This window comes from Leuciscus leuciscus, assembly GCF_965113295.1.
Source record: "Leuciscus leuciscus genome assembly, chromosome: 17".
Taxonomy (NCBI): Eukaryota; Metazoa; Chordata; class Actinopteri; order Cypriniformes; family Leuciscidae; genus Leuciscus; species Leuciscus leuciscus.
Window position 1 is genome coordinate 31,933,358 of NC_138741.1, and position 21,085 is coordinate 31,954,442.

Genomic DNA, 21,085 nt, shown 5'->3' on the forward strand with positions numbered 1-21,085 from the left:
TAATTGATTTTTTATTTAATTTTTTCATTTATAATAGCACTAGCTACATGTAAGTTGCATGTACAAAATACAATAGCACCGTACAATTACGGCAGAATATCGGCTCAATTTACAGAACCTTCATAAATTGAATTAAAACATTAAAAAGCAAAAACCCAAATGATGCTCATTCTTTATTCGTCATTCTGTAGAAGAAGAGTTAAAAAATCTTTCAGAATTTTTTGTTGAAATGGTACATTAACATCTTACTCCAACCAAAGTGACACTAACACATCTGATGTAGTAATTCCAACTTTCCAACTTGTAACTTCCCAGGAGAACTTGAATGCACCATTAGAGGACTTCACAGTGCGCATTTGTGCACAGTGCACACAGTGTATTTCTCTGTGAATTGTGCAGTGACCTCCTAGTACATGGCTCCTCGTACATTTTCAACCATAACGGCATCATTTTTAAGCACAAATAGGAAAGTTGCATTTTCAGACAACAGAATTGTTACAGAAGTCAAAGTCCTGCTCTATGACTATTATGTAAATGATGGCAGTTTGGATATCACAACCAAACAGCAAAAATACTACTAGCTTACCAACCTGCCGGAAAATGACAACATTTCTATTCCTGTTTTGCCCATTGCAGTACTGCTCACGCTATTTAGATTTGAATAAAGCATACACAAAACCAAGACAGAACAGTGGCTAACCACAAAAACATTTTTCTGAGGATAGTCATCATCTTCTTTTCACCTCATAAGAAAAAAAAAATTAGTTCAGCAACAGTTAAATCATTTGCCACACAGCCTGATGGTAATTGCAGAAATATATGAGATGGCATGGACCACACATAACATATTTCAGCTCTTGAAATAAATCACAGATGGGCATCTTAGCAGATGATTAATTCTCTAGTCCCTGAAAATTAGGGGGAATCGTGCTCATCTCCTTCCATTCCCAGAGATCTGTTGACCACAGTTATAGAGTCACTGCATCAGAAAAGCATTTTTCCTGCAGTACTGCACAAATATTTTCTATCAAAGATATCCGTCTCAGCTGGATGCATGAAACATGACAATTTGTACTAGCTACAGTATTTACATAACAACTGTTAATGCAATGCAGAAACTGATCATACTGTATACTTGAGAACAATTCAGTGGCCTGTGTGCTTAAAAAAATACCATCTCAATTGTATGTCTCAATTTTTTTATTTTTTTTATGCAATCATCTGAGTTTAGGATCAAAGAGAAACTGTTGTTATTGCACATATAAAACTGCAGAGTCTTTGTCTCCAAAGCAAATCGTTCATCTAAGAATCATGTCTGTCCTGAGGCCTCTGAGGGGGACATGAACATGTTATGTTTTAATTAGAGAAGATGAATGCCATTGTCCCATCTGTGTGTCTCAATGTTCAAAGTGACTGGTTGATGTGGTTGATGTGTTGAAACTTAGTAGAGAGTCATCTATTACATTGAATGGTGCTGAAGACACGTTTCTCCATGACGGTTTGCTTGTATGTTGAGTAGGACAACAAGCAGCATTGACTTAGTTCCTGATTATTATTATAATTCTTTTTGAAAATTGCATGTTGCATGAAATTAGTAACATATTTCAGTGATCAACTGATCCTTGACCTCATTTAGCACAGAATGCATCTAAATGCAAAGCGCTGAGTCAGTGAGTCAGATATAAACATTAAATAACATTGTAATATGAAGCCGCTGCATCACTTCCAGTGGCTTGTTAGAACCATAAGATGAGCACTTGTTTCTACAGAGTCAGTCCTATCTTTCCTTTACACACAGGAGACAATGACAAATCACTCACTCTCAGGATAGGAGTACTGATGTCCTACTCTGACTCGGTAAAGGCATGCCTCTCACTATTGTTTGGCTTAACAGATGAGATTTGTTTCACCACTGTGAGTATCTGTTTAAGCTTGTTACTCCAAGACCGCCTTTAGGAGGAAAAACTTTCTTCACTTTAAAGATGTATATCTTGCATACATAGGATTTTGGGGAATTTTCATTAAAAAAAACTTCTACTACAGTTCAAATTATTAAAAAGGCCAGAGGACAGAAAGATTGATTGATAATTAACAGATAGTACATAATTTGTCTTGAACTGAGTTGCTAAAACTTTTTAAAGTCAAGGAGAACCTTTATCCAGACTTTGCTTTTACTATTTGACATCGACTATTTGAAGGGTAGCAGCTTAAGCAAAATACATAAATAAATAATATATACACCTTTAATAAAAAAGTACCAATGACAACAACAAAAAGGTTTAAATGTGTATGAATTTCTTTCTCCTTTCACAGCTTTCTCTTTTCACAGACTAAACGCTTAAAGACCTACGATCTTCATATGGTGCGTATAATAGAATGTTAATGACTCTCTGCAACCATTCTAGAAAATCAATTGGACATATTATAAATATACCGTTTCATTAAAGTGTAACATATTTCACATATTTAAATGTCATTATTGAGATTATCATTGCATGTCTATCAGATATAGTCTTAATATTTAGATCTTATTTAGCTTGATAAGTGTGTTCAACAACATTTCTCAGTCAGACTTTCTTTACCCTGGAGAACATTTTTAACAGAGAAATAAATCAACAATGTGTGACAATGAATAGTTATCCTTTATTTATTTATGGATTCTAGCTTAAATAGTACACTGTAAACATGTCATTTTACAGTAAAATACTGTTATATGTACAGCTTTTGAATAGTTAAAAAAGAACAAATCATCTTAATTTACAGTGGGAAAAAAAACATAACTTGGCATTCCCAGAATTCCCTGTGTGATACATCACATTAGAATTAAATTGTATTTCATTTAAATAATTGTTTTGTATTAGTTTTTGTTATCAGCTATGTACATTGATGTTTCATGTTGGACCTTATGTTGTTTAGTTCATTTTTATTGCATTCATTTAGTGTAATGTTATGAATAGGGTGTTTTGAGTTTGTGTGCATGACACTGCATGCACATATATTAGTATTTTCCTCAGCTTGTGAAAAGGATACTTGTGATGCACTTGGATTTTGGTTTTATTATGTTGCTTTTTTTATTTATGAACATGATATTATGGTTTTCAGTTTTCATGTTAAAGGTACAAAACAGATTTTAGTAGTGTAGTCTTTCTAATAAAAAAAATTAATAAAAAAAAAGGACTGTTAGATTTATTTGTTTGAAATGTTTAAAGCATGCTCTTTCACCATTGTTAACTAGCCTGGAAATCCAGACCTAAATCTAAAAGATTAATGGTCTGGCGTCGACTAATGAAAATCGGCCAGCTCGAGGGGCGGCACCAAGCATGCATTTGAACATCTCACTGCACGCAATTGGATAACACTACGACCAATCACAACAATAAACCCCATACGCTTAGCTAGCGGAGCTAACTGGTAGATTATACTCTTACCGTATCCGGTCGGCAAAACAGCAAAAACGTCCTTCTTGCAAAGGAATGATTCAAGCGGCGTCTTCTGTTCCTGTTTTAAATAAAAAGCCAAGTCTAACTCGTTCATTGTAGCGGCCAAAGCCGTTTCAAACAACTGGTATTCATCCATAGCCATCTTGCAATGTTTACTAATGACTTTGACATCACAGCGCTGTCATCTTCTTTTTAGCTCGCCTCTGGCCCGCCTATATCAGATAACCCGATGTGATTGGCGCAGCTCAGATCGAGGGGCATATTTAATGAGCATCATTACTCGACACCAGAGTAATTCGCTGAGCAAATTCAACTTGTGCTCTCGCGAGAACTCTGGATTACCAGGGTAATTGTTAACATTGGAATTGTCATAATTTCTCCAACGATGCATCGTGCTAGTCACATCATTGTATAGAAACAACTGGGAAAGAAAGAAAGAAAGAAAGAAAGAAAGAAAGAAAGAAAGAAAGAAAGAAAGAAAGAAAGAAAGAAAGAAAGAAAGAAACAAACAAACAAACAAACAAACAAACAAACAAACAAACAAACAGTGCTTAAAAACTGCAACACTATGTGCCTGGGTGTTAAAGGTGCAGTAAGCAATTTCTGAGAAACGTTGTTGATATTTGAAATCACCAAAACATGCTATGCAACTAAGGCACCTCCCCCCTAATGAGTGTATATGCCCCTAACTGCTGATTGGCTACAAGTGTGTTTTGGTGCTCCCGATCCACTTTCAACATAGTTTCTCAGAAATACACCTTTAACAGCCAACCAGGGTCTCATTAGGTGTGTTCGACTTCATGCGGCGCTGCACAGACCGATCGGCGAGAGTTGCCACTTGCAGTCGGGGGTGGAAGTGAAAAATGGAGTGGGTCTATATATTTTTTAGCAGTTTTGTTTTGATAAACATGACACAATATAATATTATGGTTACATAAATAAAGAGATTTTAATGTTATAAAAACACGGATTTGTGAGCATTAGCAGAACAGTGTCAGAATAAATACAAAATACAAGTCATTGTTGTCATTGGTGAATCCAGCTAAGAGCGAGTCACTGCTGTCTCAAGTCTGACAAAATTTCGAACCAGCATGCACTGCTCCAATACAGACGCTGATTGTTCTGCGCAGCACTGCATACAATTAAACACACATATTGTTAATATGGTATTAATACATAACATTTACAGGTGCAAAACATACATTTTTGTACATTTGGATAGATGCTGAACTTGAAGCGTACAATATGGACGTATTGACAACATTTAAACTTAAACATTATTGTGTATTTATAGCTCAAAAACATAAAATATTGATGAATATTTTATATATTTTATATAAAGATAGCCTATATAATTGCCCTTTAATAGATAAATTGTAGATACCTTAACCCTATCCCCAAACCCAAACAACAATTTAGAGGATATAAAAATAATTGCCTATGTTAAACTATGGACAGAATAAATGTGTAGGAAAATAACAATTTTAGTAACAATATAGCTTTAAACAGACTGTGAGCTGCTAATTCCACTCTACACCAACTATTTCTTTAAAAGAAATCAGTACTATATAGATAAAACAACAGACAGACAAGTGTAATCACAATAACTATTTATTAGAAGAATGTCAAAAGCAGTACCAAGAGTAGTCAAAACAACGATGAGTTGAGGTCGCAGTCCTCTCTGGTGGAATATAATAGTTTTGTATGAGGTACAGACCAGAATTTAAGTTATTAATTGAAAATCTTATCCCGAGGACACAATCCAACCTGTAAACTAAAGGCGCGCACTTCACAAGTTCTCATTCAAAGGCACGTCATGGCATGAAGCAATCTGTATGAAGCAGGCAAGAGCCAATGAGCGTATGATATCACTGCAGTAAAACATGTCTTAGGCATAAAGCTTGAAGCAGCAATTTTTGGATTTATAATGGCTGCGTCCGAAATCTTAAAAATGGTGCCTTGGAGGATGCAGTGCAAGGTAGGAAGGCATCATGTCCGATTCCCGAAATATGTTAGCTTCACTTCCTGTGTCCTGAGATACCATCATCTGATAGATTTTTGAAGGCAGCATAGATCCTTCGCTGCCTTTGATATCCCACAATCCCGTGCGTTCCATTCCGTGACAGTAGCTAAAGAAAGAAAGATGGTGTCTGACAGTTGCGATTGGTGGTCAGTTGTACGTTTTTGACCTACGTTTCCACTTTTGATGTAGGCCTAATTTATAGCGAGAAATTACTATTGTAGCCTAGTAATAATATTCGCTTAGTTTTTACCAAAGCTCGCTCTATTTTGCTGTAAATCATTAAACCTGCCTCAGAAGTCTGTCTGAAATCAGTTTCTTAGGCAGGGGTTCATGCAGGGGTGTGAAATAACGAATTACAAATACTCACGTTATGGAATTAAGTAGTTTTTTTTTTTAGTTTTTTTTTTTTTATTGTACTTTTTTGAGTAGTTTAAAATTGTGTATTTTTACTTTTACTTGAGTACATTTTAAGTGATGTATTGTAGGGGAGACCGGGGACAGTTGCAACAGGGGATGGTTGCAACATGTCATTTTTCTCCAATCAGAAACAAGCTAGAGTGATGTCACTCATACTGCACATGCACAGTTAGACCCTCCCCACACCAAGAAGACAGTAGACATATTCAACCTCTGCTGCTGCATTTATTGAACAAAACTTGTTTTGGAGGTATGAAAGTAAATTTTTTCATGAGATATATTTGTGTCATACTGTCCTGAAATTTTGTATGAATTAATCAAAACTTACTTCGTTTGAATTATTGTTTTGTTGACTTCTAAGTGACATGGTTAGCATGTGTCAAAGTCAGTCTAGCAGGAGTATGATGTTCTGTCATGGCTGATAGGGTTGGGGACGGTTGCAACATGTTATAAATTGCATGTTTAATAAAAGTTTGTTGCATTGCAAATTGTTAAATTCTTCCTGTCTGACACTGAGATATGGAGAGATTGAATAGCATCTGTAACACCTGCACACTGAATCTATGTTCTACACATGAACAAACAAAACTCAATAACTGTTATTTGATAAATATGACTAAATAAATAAATAATAGGCTACAATAATATTATTGAAATAAATAATACTATAATATTATAGTAGGCCTAAAACAGTTAATATTTTCAGAATTCTTTGCTCATTGAGACAAAAAGCTTAAGTTAATTAATGAAATTTAAGGTATTTTTAACATGTTGCAACCGTCCCTGGGTTGTGTTGCAACTGTCCCCTGGGTCAAGGGTCAGTTGCAACATCTGATTTCTTCCATTCAAATAAATACTGTAAACGATATGTCATATATAATCATCTTTAAATGGTATGGGTAATTAGCAGACAGATGCAAGTTTAATATATACAAATTTGGTTGGTCTAGTCCAAATAGTCTCTGAGTAATTGAGAGAAATGCAAAAACTGTTGCAACTGTCCCCGGTCTCCCCTACTCTGCTATTTTCCTTCCGTTTGTGGTCGTTACTGGTTACATGCTTGTTTTAATTTTATTTTTATTCATCAACGTGATTGGATCAAGTAATCGGTCTCGTGACTGTCATCAAATAAAATACTGCATAGAAAACTTTAACCCTATATCTGCTGTTACTCGTGGCTGCTGTGGAAGTGCATTCTTCAAGCATCAATTCAATCGAGATATCTGCGTCTTCCTCTAATATAGGCCTATACTAAGGTACATTTCTGCATACTATGATATGTAGCCTATAGGCTGGCCTATCTTCAGGGCCTAACATTTTGTGTGAGGTTGGGGTATTGCGTAGCCCTACTGTGTTAACTCCCTCAAGCGCCGAGTTCATAATGCGGTAAGTTCCCGCTCCCGTGCATTTACTTCACATAGAGAGATGCACGTAGCGATAGCCTATCTCCCTCCGCTCGTCAAGCACTATGGCGTTTACTTGAACTGCATTTCTGACAGTGCGTTACAGCTCGTTAATAAACAACGTTGTTTTTGTTTTGTTTTTATTGACAATTTCATATAATCTGCCTTCATTTAGCAAGTGCACTTGCGCAAAAACATTTTTCAAGTAAAAAACGTTGTTGTTTTTTGTGTGTGTGTGTGTGTGTGTGTGTGTGTGTGTGTGTGTGTGTGTGTGTGTGTGTGTGTGTGTGTGCTGCTGATAAAACAGCTTCGCCGAGGCCCGAGACTACAAAGAGACATGCATTTGTTTGTGTGCATGTATGTGTTTGTTTCATTTGTAAATTTCCCCGGATATAACTTCCCTATTTAATGCACAATTTTCCTTACAAGTTATATTATTAGCATAACGAGTAAATGTAGCCGTGTAAAATGTAAGGGGATGTTGCCCCCCTTCTAGAACAATGTGCATTTACGTTTAAATTGTAACATATTTAATGGCATGGAATTACAGTGTCAGCTCACTATCCTAGCCTTTTTCAGTGCATTAGGTGACGTAATCTGATCATATTAGTGATTCTCATTTATTTATTAAAACACTAAAATTGGTTCCGTTTTGAAGAGAAATTAGGTATTTCTTTTTAATATCTCCAATCTCGTGGTGTGTGATGCAACTATCGTATGAGTTTCTAAAGGTTTTTGAATTCTTTGCACAGTTATGAACATTGATATTTTATGTGCAACAATAGCATGCTCAGGCTCAGTGGTCTTACTTATTGTAGTGCACTGTGTTTATTAGGGTAGAATCCGCAGGTCAGTACTACTCACAACTCATGAGTACTTTTAATTTAACTACTTTTTTACTCTTACTCAAGTAGTTTTTTGGACAAGTTCTTTGTACTCTCACACTACATTTTTTGGAATGTAATGGTACTTTTACTTGAGTATGTTTTTTCAGTACTCTTTCCACCACTGCCTTCATGTGCAAACGCTGCCAGCAAAGTCGACTCAGCGAATCAGCGAAGCAACAAGTCAAACAACCAGTGCGGGATTGGATGTTTATCATTCTTGAGGATCACTGAATAAAGGCTCAAATTTGGGTCCATTCTTCACAAGCTATGGATTCTAAAGATTTGGATTACAGCGCACGAAAGAACCATAAAATACACATAAATTCACAAAATGCACACACACACACACACACACACACACACACACACACACACACACACACACACACACACACACACACACACACACACACACACACACACACACACACACACACACACACACACACACACAATACAAATAAATAAATAAATAATGTTGGCCTATTCGTGCGCTGTAATCCAAATATTTAGAATCCATACGTTTGTGAAGAACAACGACCCAAATTCTAAGCAATCATGTCAGTCACAGCAGAGAAAACAAGATTCACCCTTGGCAAACAAAATAAATATTTCATCATACATAATGGTTTAACGATTACAGAAATACTACTATTCATTTTAAGGTTTTAAAGTGTAGAACCAAAACTTTAAAACAAATTTGCAGCAAAAGTCTCAGATCGAAATGGTATCACAAGGTGTGAGTAAACTGCGTTTAATAAATGCGACTGAAAGCATAACGTCATAAATGACAACTGAATACCACAGAATCAAAATATGAATGCCACGATTTTATTATTCATAATTGAGGATTTGTACACATTTGTACGTCTGTAAAGTTGTTCAAACGTAAATAATTTAAGTTTTAGTGCTGTCAGTATTGTAGGTTCCAGTAGAACAATATTTTAAAACGAATACGCATGTCATGTGATCACGCTGCAACAGCACCAATGTCTCACCATTCATGCATTTGGTAGCCCCATTACATTGCATTCAAGGAATACATTTTTACCAGTTCATGTACTCCTTGAACCCATGCCATGACCTTGCTGTTGCTGTTGTTACAACAGCAATACTAACGAAATGACAGCACTCTCAAAGTTTACAGCAGCATCACTATCCAACTGTAAACCCCAAAATGCCTGCAATGTTGTGTGACCGTTTCATTTGAGGACAAGTGCATCAAAAGGACATATTAAACTACAGTTATGCAGGCTAAAATTGTACAGTGTGCAATGTCTTAAAAAAAAAAAAAAAAAATTAGTACAAATAATTTAATATATAAAGAAGTCAGTAAGACGTTTTCAAACCTCGACCAATTGGTGCTAAAAGAGTTTGTATAAACAGGGCACAGGACAATTGCTGTTTATTGCAACATTATATTTCTGGCTACAAGATATGTGCTAAGCTACTTGGTGTTTAAATTAAGCTCTTTAATTTTGATTTGTAAAAATGATTCTGCTCCTTCATTCTGTGAAATAATAATTAGGATTTCTATTAAGGTCATGAATTTGCAGAGTGTATATTATTGTAAAATGCACTATGTGTATAGCTCACATTGCATCATAAAAATATTACAATTTATTTATTCACAAAGGATTAGTTTTTACCTTTCCCTATAACTACATTTATCGAAAGGTAATAATATAATAAATACACCTTAATGGCCAAATCATACGTGTTTTTTTTTAAAAAGCTAGCATGTTTTGCTTAGAGGTTGCTAAGTGAAAGTCTGACTATGATGTCATTGACAGCTTTAAGTGCCAAAATGGCAGGAAAGTATACAGTACATGCATTGATAGGGACATGTCACAGAGATCTTTCCGTGGTGAAATCAGTCGGAGTCTTTACATTAATACCTGACAAATTACGTTAATTAACTTCAGATTTAAGCTACAGAAAGCCGAGAAATGAACCCAACAGAACTTGAATTAGAACTAAAACTTCAACTGTTATTTTGAAGATAAAAAAATATCTCTTTATAATTTTCACCTTTTACGATTTAGCATCCATCAATGATACCGATCCTTAACTTTACCTTCATTCAGTTAACATTTGTTCCACTTTGATTTCGTTTTATACTAACTACAGAGCAGAACTAGAAAATCCACATTTCACAAGCTTGCATGAGAATGTTCCACATTGACCAACAGTCCTAAACCATCAAACATTAACATATATCAATATTTGCATTGCACGTAGACTACTGGCTCCTCCATTTTAAATTAAACATTTGGATAATTTGTTTTTTTTTTTTTATATAATAATGTAGGCTATAGGTCAGTCTAGTTGTTTTATTATTATTATTATTATCATCATTATTATTATTATTATGTTAACGTTATTACTAGTGAATGTAATGTAGTCGTGAATTGTTGTTGACGTTCATTTCGTTGTGATTGACTTTTCCACAGTAGAATATTCGATGTTTTAATGAAAGATTATATGGTCGTGGTCATGAATATGTTTGAAACAAAATTAGCAATAGGCTAAAATTATTAATACTGATAGATTTTGGCTATTATCAAATATCATATCGAGTTGACCTGTCAGTTTTTGATATATCGCTTAACAAGACGTCTATTATTTAATCAATCAAATTTCAAACAATCAAATAATAATAATAATAATAATAATACATTCTCACTATAATTTTTGGGCTCTGACAAGTGCAAAATATAGCTTTTCTCACAATAGACATGTCTTTAACACGCGGGTGTTAATTTATATATATATATATATATATATATATATATATATATATATATATATATATATATATATATATATATATAAAGTAATTATGTCTCCAGTCATTTTAACATCATATTTAGAAATCGTATTGCTGTATAAATGAATAAGCTTCAAACGAACGAATATCTCACCAGCCTGCGCAGCGTTTCTTAGTATCTAAGTTCTTATGAGGGTTCTATACGTGCCAGGCTGTAAGCGTTCGTTCCTTTTCTATGAATTATCCATGGATGAAAAAAAAAAAGTCAGTTGTTTGTCATTGTGTAACTTTATGATCTATAACGGTTTGCTTTTTGAAATATTAATAATTTATCTGTCCGGGGAAGTTATTTTCTCAATATTTAATTCCTAATTTATTTACTAAAATGTTGCGATTATATAGGCTACTTTTATACTGTGTCCGTTTTTCGTGTTTTATTTTCACAAATGAATTTGTGGTTCAATGTGCACGTTTCCAGGGTCAGCTATTTTGAGTTGTAAGGTGTGAGCTGCACTTTAGGGACATTCACCGATTACTCCCCCACAGTGATGGAGGCAGAAGTGCGCAACACATGTGCAGTGGGCCGCTGGGCGCGAGCGCCTTTGGGTGTCAGAGAAAACGAAAAAATGACCACGTGCAATATATGGCCGTTGTTTAAGTCACTGCAAGGTCTGCTCCCACAGTCCCACTGAATTTCATTTATAGGCTACAGTTGTCCGAAACAATATTTGTTCTTTACAAATCATGATACTTTATTTAGTTCTTACTTTATCTATTAATTTATTTTTCATGTTTTTTGTGCATTTATTACAAATCATTTTTAAATAATTGACAATTAAAATATTAACAATTAAGTAGCCAATATATATATATATATATATATATATATATATATATATATATATATATATATATATATATATATATATATATATATATATATATATAAAGCATCATAATGTTAGTCACAATGTCTACTTTAAGTGTAATTCAATTATGTAGTAAGTTTAGGTGCAATTTTACAATTGTCCTACAGGTGACTGCAAGAAATGATTTAATGTAGTAGCTATAATAACAATCATCATCATCATTCTCATAGTGTTGAACATTATTCAAACGGTTCAAACTTGTGCTCGTTACTCGAAGATCCGTATCTGTATTTTATGCTGAGCTGGCATATCTTCCACAGGATTGCAAACAAAGAACCCCTCAACAATGTCATCAGAAACGCTTTAAACAAAATGGAGGTAAACCCGTTTTAGGGAACCTGTCCAATCGAGGGGCATATGCTAAGCCGAATTATTTATATGCTTATTACTTAAATAAGATAGCTATATATTTGCACTGTGTGGCAGTGATCCAGCATCAACACAGATAGCATCACTGGAGGCGCCAAATGCGGACAAGCACCATTACGCCCAGTAGTGCACAGAAAACAGCAGAATGCCTTATCACTCCCTGCGTGCAGAGCCTATTGCGTGAAACATTCTCTTCATAAATAAAATAAATAAATAAATAAATTGCTGCTAGCTTTAGAGTGAACGTGAATTGTACTGAAAGCCAAGGCAGAATGAGCAGAGAAAAAAAAAAACATTTGTAAAAGTTCCATATACCTTGGCGAGAATTGGAAGTGAGATTAGGTTCTCATGAAAGACAACGATTGTGACTTCGTTTTATGCAATACCTTTATTTAGCATATTTACACGTGAATTTATAAAAAATATATAACTAAAGCTTTCTTCATATTTACATTAACAATTTATTACTTTGTTCACATAGGGTTATTTAATGTACACGTTTAAGTAATGTATTTTCACTATTTTAAAATGCACTGATGCACTAGCTGACAAATCGTATTTTGCATCTGCTATGCAGTCGTTGTCATAAATGGCATAGACAAAACCAGTATGACTATTGGTTACACGAACAACCACCAAAAACAGCAACCTGGAGACAGTTATAATTACAGTAAAGAACAAAGTCGTATACATTCATTCGGCTTTACAAAGATTGTATTCCCAGAGCGCGCTGACCATGGACATCACCGTCGAGAGATGTGCAGTGGTTGAACTTACAGTTTGCTTTCTTGAAATGGGAATGATTTCTAAGCTGCTGTATCAGCGCTGTTACGAGGATGAGGTAGAAAGACTGAGTCCGTGTATACTGCTCAAGTGCTGCTGCTTACTTAGGGGACTCGGTGGTTTTCTGTCTCCTGTGGAGGACAAACAGGAGGACATATTTAGAGAGAAAACAAGTCGTAACTCTCCTCACATCCAATCAAGTCATTGCCTTTTTGTTTTTAAAACGTTTAACGTCACGTGTAATGTATGGGATCAGGCCACCGGGGCATGCATGTTCTAATCGATTTACTCAAATAGGTCACTCTGTTCAAATTTCAAATTAAAAAAATAAAAAATAAAATCTGAAATAAAAGTTTCTGAAATGTACTTATTATTATTTATTTATTTTACAAATTCTGCCCCAAAACTGACCTACTCGATGTAAGACATACGATCAAAATTAGCCTGGAATCCTATGTTAATGTAAGCTAATGCGCAATGTCTACAATGAGTATACAGCATCAATAGTAGAAATGCATTCATATGGGCCTATTGATGTGACCAATAATTTATTAATGCTGGTGAGCAAAGGCCCCAACTGAGATCATACTGCAATGTGTATACCACTCAGTTTACCCTGCATGACCTCATTCTCATACGACATTTTATGTGCATGCCTAATGATTTGGTTGAGAACATCAGTAGCCTTGGTAGGCTTCTATATGAGAGCTGAAGCAGAATGATCTCTTTCTTTTCCTCCAAGTGTTGTTTCTTGTAATTACTATGCAATAACATAGTAGTAATAACATAGTAATCATAACAGTAGATCTATAGACGTTAAATAGGTGTATCGATATCTTAAAGTTGGCAACACCTATAACTGTCAAAATATTGTGTTTAAGGCATGGCCATGAAAACTTCGATCTATTATTCCTAAAGTGCCGTTAAAATATGACTGATATCAAAGTATGATCGTGCATACCATCTCGCACCGCATGTTTGAACGCCATAGAAGAATGGATGTCACTCGGGTGCATCGCTACGCCACCGCCAGGGTGTGAGAGACTGGTGCCCTGGGCCTGCCAGTGATGCCCTGGGCTCACATAACTGCCTGCTGGACCACTGTACACGCCGTACTGGTTGGAGGGAGAGTAGGCGCACGCTGGGACATAGCTAGACAAAGTCGACGAAGGCTGAAGTAACAGGAGAAAAACAAGAACATTAACAGAGCAAGCAGACATCGAGAGGAGAGAGGCAGAAACACACAATATGCAAAGTAATATAATAAGGTTTATTGTTAGGCTGCGTTTACATATAAATACGCGCGATATAAACATTACTAACAAAGTGTGTAAGCAGCTGTATAAAAATAACTAGCCTACAATTTAGGAACGCTTTAATGTATATTACACAGTAGCGTATGTAATTGCACAATAACATAAAAGGTAACTTCCAAAGTCATCCAAATTTATTTTTGAACAGAGCTTGCATCTCAAACAATAAAATACAAGTTTATAATTGCTACGGTACCTGAGGGTATTTTATGTCTGAATCAATTGCTGATTTGTCGATTCCATTGACTCCATGAGCAGAGGGAAATGTCGCTCTGTTGACACTACTCCAGTCCTCCATTTTTGGTGCGTATCCTTCAGCGCTAGCAATAGCTAGGAAAAAGTATTTAAATGAATGTAACTTTTTGTTTTTACTTTGCTTTGCAACAAACCAAATCAGAATTACACCAAGCTGAATAAAGAATTACTAATGGAATTAACGGTAACACTTAATTTGACGGTGTCCTTGTTACATATGTGACATGTACTTACCATAGTAATAACAGTAAATTATGCATAATTGCATGCAACTAACCCTCAACCAAATCCTAATCCTACCCTAACCCTGTAGTAAGCACATGTAGTTGCTTAATATTACACAGTACTTAAATATATAATTACACTGTAACAATGACACCTTAAAATAAAGTGTTCCCGAATTAACTGACAGCGTTAGTCTGTTTTTCTTTCCCTTGCAATGTAATGATTTGAAACGATATTTTAAATACATTCGACACAAATGTGCAGCATATTTTTACATGAAAATGTTAAGCGAAAATTCTGCATACATATTTGCTTAAATGGATTTTGAATAAATACATTATTATAAATTGCTTATGGTGACAATATTTAACGTATTATTATATATAATAATATATAACGTTTTCTAATACAGTATTTTCAACAGCATGTTTTATTATAATAAAGCGTATTATAACACAATTATATGGGGAGTTTAATGCGTGATAAGCATTTATTCGTTATATTGGACAAATAAGGAATTTAACGAATAAATGCTTATCACGCATTAAGCCCCCCCATATCATTTTTAATTGTGTATATATATATATATATATATATATATATATATATATATATATATATATATATATATATATATATATATATATATATAAGCACTTATCAGCAGGTCACAACCTTTTACAGCACCGAGAACCTGAAGGCCTACTCCATATGTTATACGGATTTGTGTAAAAATATGCCTTAGTGACTCTAGTGTTAGTGTTTTCTAAATTTCAGGTATGTCAACACATTTCTAAACTTTATCTAAAGTTTTAAAATTCTGATTCTTTAAAGCAGATTATTACATAGGCCTCCTCGGTTTGCTTTGAGTAGATAGTGAGGCTGAGGCCTGTAACCGTGTGATGTACAAGTAAGATTTGTTCTTTAAACCAATAGCTGTACAATAAGTCTCACCTGTAGGATCCATGAAAGCACGAATACCCAATATATTGCTGACCGTGTGAGCTGAAGGCCAACCACGGGGAATGCTTACATGCCCACCCGTGACAGGGACACCGGGAGGATTGCTCATTTTGGTCCCGGAAGGAGACATTGCATTGGGGTATGAATACGGGTATATATGGTTATAGGATAGGCCGGACTGCGGAGGTGCTTGTTTGCCATTTTCATATAGGTTAGGTTGGGAGAGGTTTCCAATCTTGTTCCTTAATATCCGACTGATAGAGCTGACCGAAGGAACGTTGTACTTATCACATACTCCGTCCGCGAGAAGACGGTCCCGGATCTCCCATGCAAAAATTCCCGGGTCTCCCTGTTTGTAGTCCCGTATGTTTTTTACTACATTAGGCGTTGTTACTCGTGGTTTGCTGCCACCGATTGCGCCGGGCAAAATGGACCCAGTTTCGTTGTATCTCGCAAGTATTTTACTCACACACCCATGGGAGACCCGAAGCTGTCTGCTTATGTCACAGGGTCGGATGCCAAGCTGGGCTAACTCCACTATTCGTAATCTTATTGCATTGGGCAAAGGACGTCCATTGACAAAAACTCCCCCCAGCTGGTTCACCTCCCCGTAGTTTTGATCTGTAAGAAACAAAAGACATTGAAACTTCGGTTAAGTAAAATGAATGTCGTAAAACAGCATGGCACATCATATTCAGTGACCTGAGCACATCAAAGATTTTTACATGAAAATGACGATCTTCTTTCTCTTTCTGCATTCTCTTAAATACCAACATTTTTTTAACACTTGAAATTGTCAGTAGAAATAATTAATGTTATTACTGGGCTATTAAGACAGTAGATAGCGCATAGTAGCTTTGTTTTAATAATTCAAATGCTCATAACTAAAGCAAACATTGAACCATTCAGTTTGAGGCTCAAAGTCACGGTTATTTCTGGTCTAAATAAAGCATCTCTCATGAAGCGTGCAGATGTGAACGAGATCTCACCCATTTGATCTTGCGATGCGTGTCTTTAAAGCAGTTTTCCTTCAATGGCTGAACGCTCCTGCATGCGGTTGCTGTGTGGAGATGTTCGGAAGACTTCGACAAACTTTTGTCTATTCCGGCTGCAAAACTTCTACATGCCAAACTTGTCTTGGGCAGAATGGGAAACGAGTGATCCTCTCCCGTTAAAGAGGGATTTGTCTGATCCCGCAGGGTGAAGTTTGCTGGAGTTAATTTGACGCGTCCTCCACGTCAATCTAACTGGTTACGCGGAGAACGATGGGTTGATTTCATTGGTCCAGAAGTCTGCGGATAGGCTGCGTGTGTGCGCGTAAGTACCATCCAGTATGCAGTTTAACCATTTCAATATATTATTTCAGATTAGAAGGAAAGAGAAACGCTTCGTTTAAACTTGACACATTTCCAACATTAGGCTAATAAGTTGAGCAGCATATGCAGTTGAAAAAGCAAAGGAGTGGTCTAAGAGGTGTAGCTACAACAGAAAAGCTGTTTACGCGCCCGCGTTCCGAGACGTAAGAGAAATAGACATGTATTCTGTAGTGCACATATTCTACACTTTCAATCGGCTATGTGATAGAAAATAATTTGAATGCGCCTTTGCCAATCCGTGCCAACCCGTGCATCAGTGAAAGCTTGATGACTTATCCATGTGTCGCTAAAACAACGAACTTTAAATCCATGTACCACGCTCTGTATCAGTTATTTCATACTTAGGCTATTCAATGTCTAAACCAAAGCCATTAGACATAAGCCATAAGACTCAGTTTGCTGTGCTGTCACTTCTACATTTTATTTAAGCAAATAAACTTTTATGGATAGCCTACATAATTATATACTTTGACGCTTAGGCTAAACAAATAGGCCTATGTAAAATAATTTGGTGGACCAATAATGGAAATGCTCCATTAGCGTGATGCAGAATTATGAGAGGAAAATTATGGATAAAAAAAAAAAAAACGTATCATACACTTTGTACATGGAATTAATTTCTCAGCACACGTGCTCCAAATATATATGCAATCGATATCTTTGTCAAATGAATACTAGAGTTATAGGGTATTGACTGAATTCCAAAGGCCAACACTATCACAGCATGCTCACAGAGTTTCCTGTGGAAGTAAAGATGGTATAGTTTATTAGCTCACAAAATGTCACTTGTAAAAGTTTACAGACGACCCAATAGAACAAGAAGCGGTGTCACTATCCGTACATATGTGTAGGTCACAAGTCTCTAACTTCAACACATGGAGAACATCATTCCAGATCATCTCACAACATCTGTGGCAAAACGCTCAGTAACGAAATCAAAGAGGAAAAGCGTTCTGTCTACTGTGTTTTGTGAGAACACACAAGAAATAATGTACGGGGAACATAGTGTCACAACAAAGTTCTATTGGAAAATAGACATCAGCATCACATATGTAATGTGACCGTGACCATGGGTAAAATGAGGTGTTATCACCGAGATGTGTGTTGTGCGTCACAATGAAACCATTCAAAAGAGTCCGACAGGTTTAAGTCGTGGTCAGAACCCATTAGGGGACATATTGAGAGCAGAGAGCCAAAAGTCTCCCCCCTCTGGATAATTTAGGCAATTACACCAAGTAGTCAAACTTTGTGGATGCACAATGAGGTTAGCAGGGAGAAACGGCTATAGAAAATTGCTTCAGGAGCACATTTGTGAAACATGCAGACGACGAACTCACTTCACGGGTGTCTTTCACAGGATTCTCAGGTATGCAGGCTCATCGCACGGAGCTTCACCGACTTTATTTAAATGGAAACATGGCATGTAAAAAAAGATAAGTGTAGAGGATTGTAGCGCATTGCTATATGACTGCTGCTCTGATGTATGTCCGTAATTACACTTTTTTAGTTTGAAATGTTATTGTGCGAAAATTCTTGAATAGGTTTAATGATGTGAACGGAACTTGAGAAAGAGAGAGATAGAAAAAAAAAACAAGAAAAAAAAAACAAGAAAAAAATAACGCATTTCTAAACAATTTACAATGCACTGTTCGTTCTTTCTTTCTTTCTTTCTTTCTTTCTTTCTTTCTTTCTTTCTTTCTTTCTTTCTTTCTTTCTTTCTTTCTTTCTTTCTTTCTTTCTTTCTTTCATCTTTTGATGTAGCTAGCCTATTTTAGGGGCAGATAATATAAAGTTGTATCTTGACAGTTTAAATGCGGCATGCATGCACAATAAGCAAATCAAAACACAAAAAAATAGAAAAATAAATTAAAAAAACCCGAACAGATTTACATGCTGAAAACTGTATGTTATAATAGCCACATATTTTGACATCCTTCTTTGGTATTGTTTTATGCTTTTGTAGTAATAATATTAATAATATCACTTAATGCCTGGATGGTAGTCTGTATAATCTCAGTATCTATGAGCATAACCTAATATGTCAAAGCTAAAATAATAGTTTTGACAATATAGTGTACTATTTGGAAAATAAAAGTCTATTTTAGAAATTAATTAATGTCAGTAGGCCTAACGCTTTTGTTGAACACTTATATCATTTTGACCACACTCATTCATTTAGAAATATAATGGACCGACAAGGCTAATGTCACGTAGGCCTATATGATTTGTTGGTTCTATTTACAGTCATGTAGTTTAAAATATAGCTGATAACTGTGATCATTTAGGATTAAATACATTCTGCTGCATTATATAACTGATCAAGATTAAATAAACACATTAAGATGGAGACTTTCAGATTAAATATGTAGTTAGTTGTGTTCATATTTACCGGCTGGTATGTTTTGTTGATTATAATTTCACAGTATGCCTACACCCATTATCTTCAAATATATCAAATAAACTATATGCTATAATTTAGTGCCGGTCATTGGTCATCCTCACTCTTCCTATTCACAGATAAAGACCGATGCAAGATAGGATTAAGATAGGATAGGTGCTCTCTCTCTCCCAAATGAACTGTCAAATTTAAAATACAACTAAAGTCTGGTTTGACTCTTAAAGTCTGTTTAAAGACGGTCTAGCGCTAAATGAGTAGGCTACTATTTTTGACATGAAAATCTGTCAGATGACGAAATATCGCAAACTTTAATTTATGATAGTATTCTAATTGTGTATTATTATTAAAATGAACCCACACAACGTGTAGCCTACATTTCAATCAACTGTTAAGTCAAACATATTATTTAATAACACTGAATCAATGTAAATACATTAATTTTTACAAGCAAAACTATGTTTTATTGGTTAAATCAAGTAGAATGGGCTCTTTAAAGTAACATTTGCAGGTTGCCACATTTTACAATGAATTACAAATATTTATTCAGAGTGTACACATGCACAATAAAACATTTATAGAGAAGCATCAACTTGATGAATGCTTTTTAACAAACCTCAGACACCTAAAGTATATAACTCCCAGTTATGATTAATAAAGCTATAAAAATGTGTGGCTATTGCAATGATAAATATGACTGTCGTATTAACGTTTAAGTCGCGGATGTGCACGAAAAATATTTTGTTATATTGTTTATGGTCTCAGTTTTCTTTTATCCAGATGGACGGTCTATATTACGGTTTATTACAGACCCGTTGTGGCTCGGCTCTTGATTTAGTGTTTGTGAGTTTTGTGATCTCATTGCTATGTATGGAAATTATTAGACTAGGCCTGGCCTGCTTGCTTTCAGCAGATGAGAATCAACATGGGGTGAAGAACACAAAGCCTTAGTACGAAATACAATCTATAATTCATAGCGTAAGATCTGCAGGGTCACTCTGAGCTTATAAAATCACGTCTAGAACATACAGCTTGATTCAACTAACATTCAACAAAACAGACTGTCGTTGTCATCTTTATGAACGTTTGGAACGTTTAAATAAAATGTATTGTACAGTTCCTTAAATTATCTTAATTAGTTGATATGCGTCTCTGTACAATGAAACCATCATCCTGTTGATTTCTCATTTTATTTGCGTAAAAGAGAAAATGCTCGGGTTGGTAGGTTACAGCATATCTTCTAGATAAGTGATCTGAAAATGTTCATAAAAAGTCAAAATTATGTTGGCCACACACTGGACATAACTCAGTTCTAGCATACATTCATGACCTCTTCGATAAAAGACTAAATGTTTCCATTAAGAGTTTATTGAAATTGGGAAGTGCGAGGTGGAGAGAGGCAGCCGGTTTAATGGTTTGAAGGCTCCACCCCAAGTTCAGCAAAGTGAGTGCCAGTGTAAAGCCTGGTTAATTGTTTTTGACCTTTACAGAATTTTTTTCTCATGTGGAAAAAATAACTAATTGCTTCAAAGAGTAA

The 21,085-nt window shown here is 35.4% G+C and overlaps 1 protein-coding gene and 1 long non-coding RNA gene across 3 annotated transcripts; one reads left to right on the top strand and one right to left on the bottom strand.

Annotated features, from left to right (window-relative positions):
• Positions 1-1,224: 1,224 nt before the first annotated feature.
• On the top strand, positions 1,225-3,985 carry LOC309479554. The gene is made up of 2 exons (XR_014199299.1): positions 1,225-1,914; positions 2,314-3,985. It is a non-coding gene; the product is annotated as an uncharacterized lncRNA (long non-coding RNA).
• Positions 3,986-12,607: 8,622 nt separating this feature from the next.
• pax1a (paired box 1a) lies at positions 12,608-16,962 on the bottom strand. Of its 2 annotated transcripts, none has more exons than XM_082143588.1 (5): positions 16,767-16,962; positions 15,769-16,398; positions 14,531-14,664; positions 13,993-14,193; positions 12,608-13,152 (listed from the first exon to the last, which is right to left on the bottom strand). In XM_082143588.1, exons 1-5 carry the CDS (start codon positions 16,768-16,770, stop codon positions 13,126-13,128), a joined length of 996 nt encoding a protein of 331 aa, XP_081999714.1. In that variant the 5' UTR covers positions 16,771-16,962; the 3' UTR covers positions 12,608-13,125. The 2 variants fall into 2 exon arrangements, with proteins under 2 accessions (XP_081999714.1, XP_081999713.1); XM_082143587.1 differs by having other exon boundaries at positions 13,983-14,193; positions 16,767-16,958.
• Positions 16,963-21,085: the final 4,123 nt, after the last annotated feature.

What these genes read in the sequence shown, in the direction of transcription:
- pax1a (XM_082143587.1), bottom strand. An exon ending in CAGACATAAAATACCCTCAG is followed by an intron (nt 14,194 to 14,530) that starts GTACCGTAGCAA and finishes CTGTTACTTCAG; the next exon opens with CCTTCGTCGACTTTGTCTAG. An exon ending in CAAACATGCGGTGCGAGATG is followed by an intron (nt 13,153 to 13,982) that starts GTATGCACGATC and finishes TGTCCTCCACAG; the next exon opens with GAGACAGAAAACCACCGAGT.